Source organism: Triticum dicoccoides, chromosome 7A (assembly GCF_002162155.2).
Source record: "Triticum dicoccoides isolate Atlit2015 ecotype Zavitan chromosome 7A, WEW_v2.0, whole genome shotgun sequence".
Classification (NCBI taxonomy): domain Eukaryota; kingdom Viridiplantae; phylum Streptophyta; class Magnoliopsida; order Poales; family Poaceae; genus Triticum; species Triticum dicoccoides.
The window spans coordinates 235,756,308-235,765,194 of NC_041392.1; the positions used below are offsets into that span (position 1 = coordinate 235,756,308).

The window sequence follows — 8,887 nt, forward strand, 5'->3', positions numbered from 1 at the left end:
AATAGAATGACGAACCACCTCCTCACCCGAGCTTGACGCGGCTCCATCGCTAATAAGCAGTTTTGCGGACCTCCAAGGTGGCTCCCCAAAAGTGAAGCCATTGACGGTGAACGAATCAGACCGGGGCAAAACCCCGGACACGCCATCAAACTCCAGATCTGACACCCCACCATGACTAAGACGCTGAAGGAGGAAATCACACCTGCCATCCATCAACCATGAACCCAGCACACGTTCCGTCTTTCAGATATCGTCAATGCAAACCACAATCTGCATCCGCTCCTGGATTACCTTCCAAACTCCGCGCCGACGCTGGAGCAGACGTCGTCGCAACGGCGGAGCCAGAGGACACATGTCCACCACGAGGATGTCGCCGCCACACCATCCTTGCTTGAACAGACTGGATTCCAAATCCATCCCCAACAATAGGACCAATCATCTCATCTGAGTAGGATCTGAAGAATTTTTTTTCAGGCCACCATCGCCGCCGCCGAAGCCAAGACGATGAACAGTCTAAAAAACTAAGGTACTTCGACCTAAAACTATCCACACGTGTGGATCCGGCGATCCCCTCCCCCCCTCCCTCCCCTCACCGCCGACGATCAGGGTCATCGACGGAGGGGAGCCGCCGGAGAACGGCGGTGGAGCGCGAGGCGAAAGCTAGATCGCTTTTCCTTTCTTCGGGAGGAAGATAGGAAAACGATGGATAGATAATTATACTACTGACTAGTGGGCTCCACACTTGACCTGAAGGATTTATACGGGATCTCTTCTGTACACACGTCATCCAGTAAAAATATTGTAAAAATGTTTTACAGTAATCTCTAAAACGATTTTTTTAGGACTCTAAAACGATTTTAGAGATGCTGTAACCCACGCATTAGCGGAGCTATTAGCGAGCGCACGGGAAGGGAAGCGGCGCCGCTACGTAGCAGCGTCCACACGAATACCTCCTTCTAAAAAAACACCAGCCATATATTCCTGGGTCTTGGGCGGCCGCTCTCCGTCGCGCTAACTCCGCCGCCGCCGCAGTGCTGCCAGTCATCTTCCCTTCGCAGGACTGATTCTGGCGCGCCGGTGTGACGGAGAGGCGAGGCGGCACAGGGCAGGGTGTGGATTGAATCTGGCGCCATCGTCCGTCCCCGATTCGCCCTCACCGCAGGCAGGGCAGGTACACAGATCCCTTTCCTTCCGTGATTGCTACTAGATGCGAATTGATTTGGGTAGGGCGAGTACTAGGCGCCGGCGCGCCGGCCCAATAGTTCGGCCGGTCGCACGACAGCCCTCAGATTCAAGCGCTGCGAACCGTCTGATCTTATCCCCTTTCTCCTCTGATGCACACCGGATCCCCCTGCAAGCGCTACAGCCGGAGCACTGCCCCCAAGCTAGCCGGATCCCTCGTGTGGCCGGATCCCTCGCGTGGCTGTAGCAGAGAGCGCCGCTGCCCCAGCTTGGCAGGTCCCCCGCGTGTCGCTGCCCCTCCCAACCATCTTCCTCGTTCGCAGCTCCGTCATGGTTGGATCCCCGCCAAGCTTGGCCATGGCTGACATGTATCCTCCGTCGACAGCGGTTGAAGCTCCCCGCCGCGGGGTTGCAGCATCTGGTGCGCCGTCCCTCTCCATCCTCGCCGTCGAGCTCGCCGCGGGGTGCACGTTGTAGGCACCACTGCTGTCTTCTTCCCTGGGTAACCCAATTCTACATGTCGCCGTTGTAGCAAAACAGCTCGGCGTTTGTAGCTTATCAAAAGCCCCGATGTAGCAAAAAACCGAGCGCCACCATGTCACCCAGTACCACTCCCTTGGATGTAGCAAAAAAAATCGCAGGTTCCAGCTTCTATCGATGCTGATTCCAGCAATTCTGCTTGCCGGTTGAAACCTTTTGTGCCACCCCTTCCAGCAAAAACGGCGGCGACAGTGCAGCCGCTCTCCACCGTCGCGACAAATGCCATGGCTGGTTCCAGCAAAATAATTTGCTGGTTCCAGAAAAATATGGTTGTGTATATGGCCTATTTCCTGTGGTATAGACAGTAGTAGCAAAAATCAAAATAGACAGTAGTAGCAAAAATCAAGACGGTGGCAGCAAAAAATGAAGCTAGTTCCAGCAAAAAGCACTCCTGATTACAGATCCTAGCAAGAAGTCACTGATTCCAGCAAACCACAAACTCAGTTGTAGCAAAAATTGCCGCCAATTGCAACCCCCGCTGAGGATGGTTCCAGCAACTCCGGTGTGGTGCGCGCCTTGCTCCCCTTGGTACAGCTGCAGCAACTCCGGCGTGGTGCGTTGCTGGACAGGTCGCAACGGCTGCCGCCGCGCATCCCCTTGGTACGGCTGCAGCAAACTCAGGCGAGGTGCGTGGCTGGAAGCTTGCAGCAGCTAGCGGCCGTGGTGCTGATATAGGTCGCCGGCAGCGGCGCGTGGTCATGAGACTTGTGGTCTCTGCCTCTCTGGTGTGTTGGAGAAAGGGGAGGAATGGAGATAGGATGCATCGGTGTGCTTTTGAGAGAAAATGAGAGGACGAGAGAACCGCAATGAACAGATAAGGCAGCACGCGTCAGCCGTATGTGGTCCCGCACAAGTTGCGTGGCAAAATGTCATGATACTCACGTGGGGTCGAACGGCAGGCGTCCCAGAATCGTAGCGCGCGCATGCGACCGGCCGAGTGTTCGGCCGGTCGACCGGTAGGGAACGTTTCCCTTTGGGTAGGTGTTCACCACCGATCTCGTCTGATCTGGCCGTCGTCTCCGTCACGCCACCAGATTGCTAATCGTTTTCGGAATCCAACTACTCCCCTCCCTCCAATTCCAATTCCGATTCTAACACTGAGATTTTGCAGGGCGGCAGGACCATCATATAATAAATTCAAGGCTCGATCTTTCTGCCGAAACTCTTCAAGGACGCTTGATTGGTGAACACAGAGGCCGAGCTGCAGCAGGAGGAGGATTAGATAGATTACTCTGTTATTACTATTAGGTCTTCTGTCAAATCGCAGTGGGGATGTCTAATAAGCGCCGGGGATATGCCGGCGACGGCGGTGAAAAGAGGTCGCGGCGGTTCAAGCATCTGTACCTCGTGTTGGATGACTGGACCAAGGGGTACAGCATCCACAAGATCCAAGCCGACAGCTTCGACTCTGACTCTGACTCTGGCTCTGATGACCAGCACAGCGGCGCTGCCCGGCACCTCCCGGAGCCTCCGACCCTGCGGTTAGAGTGCCCGGTTGGCACTGTACCCCATCCCGGCATGTCGTTCTCTGCCTTGGGCACCAAGATCTTCACCTTCATGAACCAGCGATGCAGCCTCATCTACGACACCAAGACGGCCGCAATGACGATTGGCGCCCATGCCCCTGCTGACATGGTCTGTGGCTTCGGCATCACCGTGGTCGTTGATGAGATGCTCCATGCATTATCTTACCACTTCCGCGTGAAACAACACTCCTTCGGGTTCATGTCATGGGGGTCCACCGCGCCGGATGCGCTGCAACAACCAACCGAGGGCTGGTCCTGGAAGACTCTGCCGCCACCACCGCCAACGTTCCACCGTCGAGTCAACTCCTATGCACTACACCCGGATGGATGCACCATCTTTATGTCCACAGCTAACTTCATGACGGCACCTAGCAAAGGTTGCATGGGCACCTACTCATTCAACACCAAGGATTCTGTGTGGAGATGGCATGGGGAGTGGGCCTTGCCATTCAGCGGCCAAGCACACTTTGACAGGGAGCTCAACGCCTGGGTTGGCCTTCATCGGGATGGCTACATCTCTGCTTGCCAAGTTGCCTCCCCCAGCTGCCACAGCACGACTCCAACGTTGCAGCTGGACTGCCAGACAACCAAGGAGAAGTTGTTCTGCAAGGACCGGAAGCCACACATGGGAGTCTCTCTCAGCTATGTGGGCATGAGCAAGTTCTGCCTCGTCCAACGCGTGGAACGGGAGGGACTGGAGGAGGCACTGGCTCGGGGAGACTATGCCGGCTGTGTGCTCCATATCACCTTATTTGGCCTCAAGTTCAATCACAAGGGAGAGCTGCAGATCACAGATCACCGCTCCACGCGCTCCTTCATAGTGTCTAGGCATAAAGATCACTTTATGCCTGTAGCATTTTGGATGTAGGAACCAGTTTGGCTTGTTCCAAAATCCTTGCTTGACTGTCACTGGTTCATGTTGTGCTTTGTCCTCCTAGAAAGTGGAATCAATAAAAAGTTCTGTTTGCTTGGAAGTTGTGCGTTACTTGATCCGTGTGTTCTGTTTTTTATTATGCTAGTTATTGATGTATGTCACTAGATCTGTTGCTGAAACATATATATTTAGGAAGATGGCCATGGTCCTATGGTTGAACAAAACTGAGATTTGGACTCTTGCTTTTTCCAAAGCAAGCTAAATTTAGACATTGGACCTCAGATTTCTAGATTTGAACCAAGTAAGTTCTTTGTTTTCAGTTAAAGAATGATTAGGTGTTTTTTCGTTCAGTCATGTTGAGTGCTTTTTTCTCCGTTTTCTTCTTGGCATATGTCTCTATTACTGTGTTGTTCTTTTCATTCCCAAAGACTGCCTTAGCAGCACAAAGTACACATTTTTTTCAGCCCTCAAGCTGCAGCTCACATGGTTTGTTCTAAGAGAGACAGTCAGCTCATATTGTTCTATTTTTTTAGTATGCTAGTTATTGATGTGCTCCCTCCGTCCTAAAATAAGTGACTCAACTTTGAGTCACTTATTTTGGGACGGAGGGAGTATGTCACTAGATATGTTGCTGAGGAAGATGGCCATGGTCCTATGGTTGAACAAAACTAACATGATAGGCTGTTGGTTGGATAAAAGCGAAAGCGCACTGGAAAATTAAGCCTGACAATTGTCTGGATGCAAAATATAGGTGACTTCATGTTTCGGTTGGAATTGGTAAGGCCAAAATACTGCTAGTAGGTTTAGGTTATTGTTCTTTTTTTTAAAAAAAGGTTTGGGTGGCTTATTGAGCATGGGTTGACAGCAGTGAAATTACCAACAAAAGATAGCACACCAATTGTTTGCTTTGATCATGCAGGATCTGGAAGTTATCAAGAAGCTCATAGAGCACTTATCCATAAAGTGCGCACCACCTGCCCGATTTAATTTGGAGGCCTGATGGAGAAGGTTGCTGAATGGAATGCTACTGTTATTTCGAAGCATGAATGTGGCACTCAGCCTTGTGTCGTAAGTCTTTTAATTCTTGCTCTGTTTTTTTCTGGCTGTTCGTGCGTCCCATAGTTCTGAATGAAGCGCAGAGATACAATTTTAGTTAGATTTAATCATTTTGCCGCGGGCGGGCATGGTGGCTGGCACGTCGCTACCAGCGGCTGTAGCACCAGTCAAGAAAATTAGTGTGTTCTGTGTAGTGGAAATGAAGTTGTTTGTTTTCAGTTAAAGAATGATGATTAGGTGTTTTTTTGGTTCAGTCATGTTGAGTGCTTTTTTCTCAGTTTTCTTCTCAGCATATGTCTCTATTAATACTGTGTTGTTCTTCTCATTCCCAAAGACTGCCTTAGCAGCACAAAGTACACATTTTTTTTCAGCCCTCGAGCTGCAGCATGGTTTGTTCCAAGAAGAGAGACAATAGTGTCCATACTGTACTGCTATATTTCCAATTGTGCTTGGCCTGAACCGGTGCCCTCCTTTCTGGTGGTGGTGGGGTGCTGGAAAATTAAGGATTTGTTGAAGCCAAAATGCCTAGTATCTCATGCCGAAGCTTATTAACAATTGATCTACTGCTGCAGCAGCTAACAGTGCATAATGTTGTACAGGTATGTGAGGCTGGGCGCTCATGCGAGGAGCGGTTGAAGGATGTGCAAGGGAGGGAGGGTGGAAGCGCATGCAGAAAACACGACAACGGCAAGGTGCTGGAAGGAGCCTGATGTTGATGTTGTTGCTGAGACAAGTTTTGGCAACGAAATTGCTTCACAGACGATGATATGTTCCGCACGATGGGTGAAGGATAGTGCCTTGGCGTCCAAATCTCCTGCTTGCACGCTCGCCGTCAAGCTGTCATGTAGTCCCTCCGTTCCAAATTACTCGTCGTGGTTTTAGTTCAAAAATAATTTTTGAAGTAAAATCACGACGAGTAATTTGGAACGGAGTGAGTAGACATATCGGGCGCTAGTATATCATGTGTATGTATAGCAGCGGTTTTTTGACAATGCAGAAGCGTAGTATATCAATCAAACGAAGAATGCATACTGTGGAGGGCAACAAAAAGCAGAGAAGATGCAAGAAACGTGAGGTACTTGTAGATGGCAAAGCTGTATATGTAGGGATGACAAGCAAACGAGTACTAGTACTGACAATTCAAAATTCACCTAGAGCATGTACAGTTTCGACTAGACTAGCAATAGTCGCAAGCGAAGAATGAATATGAATACGAGTGGTTTGGCTAGCTAAACACTACTATATGACCTGGAGAGTCTATGTATGCATTTGATTTGAGGTCGCCATGATTGTCTCAAGAGTTCACAGGAGCGCAGCTCAGGCCATTGTGGCCTCCAGGTTGAAAACGAAGAGCAGCCCCGCCCTAAAAAAGGAGCGCTGGAGGCGGGCGACGAGCCCCGGAAAATCGAACTCTAGGATGAGTACCATGAACCGCTCCAGGAACCGGGACGCGTGCTGGGAGCTATTCCTGCATACTGTGAGAACCCCCTGTGACGTCGTGCTCGAAGACGGTGGGCTGCTGGGTCGGGTCTCGCCTGTCGATGAACCCTCTGGTTTGGGCCAGAAGTGTGTTCAAGCAGTAGCTGTTACTATCCCAGTCGTCTATCTCAGGGTGCATACCAAGGATCAACTGGAAGGTCCGTGGGTCTCTGAAGCGCAGCTGCTCCAGGATGCCTCTCGCCTCCATAAGCCACTGGAACGCTTGCGCAGGATCCATCAGGGCTACATTGTAGCGGATCAGGTACTCGTGCCCCGTAACTCCATCCTGGATCAGGTCTAGCCATGCCTCGATGGCAGGTGGCACCCACTCCCGCAACGAGAACATCTCCTCTACACAAGTGACAAGCTGGTCGTAGTCAATGTATCCGTTGACCTGAGTGAAACGGGTGAAGTGCACCCCTGTTAGCCTGACGCTGAGGGTCTGCGATGTATAGACAGGCATATTGGCTGGAGTAAAGTGGCCACCAAGGCTAAGCCCTGCCTGGTGCATACTCCAGATACACTGGTACAAGCGACGCAAGACAAGCAGTGCATGGTTCCGTCCTCTGACCTCATCAGTCGGTGGCTGACTCCCCGGAACGTGGATGACCTCTGTCAAGATGGTGGTCTGGGCGTAGGCTAGAATGTTCATATTGGGCACTTGACTGTGGATGCAATGGAGCAACTCATGCAGACATGGAAAATCGCCGAGCTGAAAAACGAAAAAGGAAAGACGGTATTTAGTACATCACGATCACAGTAAGTAGTACGGATAAGCATATTGCATTGCATTGAACCCATCTAAACATTCTTCTGCATTGCATGTAACCCATCTAAACAAGGTAGACTCTGTATCTGAATCTGAATAATAAACACACAGAATTAGCACGACAGCGAGGTCGTTTCATTCAGTCCTGAACGTGATCGTGGCTGGCGACTCCAAACTCTTGCTTATCTATACGAGCGGCGCACTCGATGGGCAGCAAGCAATCGCCGCTGGTGCTCGCGCATGCCGCTCACCTCGCCACGGCACCTCGCCGCCGGCGGGGAGGTGCCGTGGCGAGGTGCGCGGCGTGTGCAAGCACCAGCGGCGAGGTGGTCGCGCACTGGACAAGCCCACGGGGCGACCGGAGCACGCAGGGCGCGCGCGGGACACACCCACGGTACAACCAGGGAGCGCAGGGCGAGGCGCGCGACGTGCGCAAGCACCAGCCGCAAGGTGGGCGCGGACTGGACACGCCCGCGGCACAAACCGAGCAAGCAGGGTGCGCGCGAGGCCGACAACGGCACAGACAGAGCAGGCCCACCTCGCCGGCGGCGCTCGCGCAACGTCGCTCATCTCGCCACAGCACCTCGCCGCCGGTGATTGGACGGCCCGAGAGGACCGGCCAATCACCGGAGGGGAGGTGCTGGGGCGAGGTGCGCCACGTGCGCAAGAACCGGCGGCGACGTGGGCCACGTGCGCAAGAATCGGCGGCGAGGGGAGTCCAAGTTGCTGCAGCTCGACTCACCTGGATGTCCAGGTCGGCGGTGACTCCGTACGCGGCCTCCGGATCTTGGGCGGCCATCGGGAAGGAGGCGCGTCGAAATCGAAGAACTTGTCGGCGCGTCGAAGCAGGGCCTGCCTCCAAGAAAGGCGGCGGCGCGTCGAAGCAGGGCTTCCAAGAAAGCGGCGGCGCGTCGAAGCAGGGCCGCCAAGAACACGTCGGCGGGGCGGGGGCGGAGAAGGCGCCCGCCAAGAACACGTCGGCGGGGCGGAGAAGGCGCCCGCCAAGAAACCGGCGCGGCCGCCCTCCAAGAACCGAGGTGGCGGAGATGCCGTCCGCCGCGGAGCCTGCGGGGCGGCGGGGATTTGTCGGCGAGCGCGTACGGAGCGGGGGGCTGGATGGCGGGCGGCTGGATGGCGGGCGGCTCGCAGGCGCTCAGGGCGCGTGAGCGGGGAACGGGTGGAGTCGGCGGCAAGGAACGAACGGGGGATGTGATGGGTTTCGAAGCGGGGGGGTTTATATACGCTTGGTTTCGGCGCTTCGCCCAACGGCTAGGGTGGCCTGGTGTTGGCTTCCTGCTGCTAATTACATCTTCGGTACACTTTGATACACAAATTGATTGCTCTCCAGTGCAAATTGACTCTGCATCAGCCACGCGGGATGCCACGTCAGCTCGAGGCACTTGGCCGTTACCCGAACATTTGCGAAAAAAACCTCCGATGCATGCTGAAATTACTTCACAC

At 53.3% G+C, this 8,887-nt stretch overlaps 1 protein-coding gene across 1 annotated transcript; it reads left to right on the plus strand.

The window, feature by feature from the left end:
* Positions 1–942: 942 nt before the first annotated feature.
* On the plus strand, positions 943–4,222 carry LOC119329676. The gene is made up of 2 exons (XM_037602739.1): positions 943–1,171; positions 2,834–4,222. The coding sequence occupies exon 2, from the start codon at positions 2,995–2,997 to the stop codon at positions 4,114–4,116; it is 1,122 nt and encodes a 373-aa protein (XP_037458636.1). The 5' UTR covers positions 943–1,171; positions 2,834–2,994; the 3' UTR covers positions 4,117–4,222.
* The last annotated feature ends 4,665 nt before the right edge of the window (positions 4,223–8,887 follow it).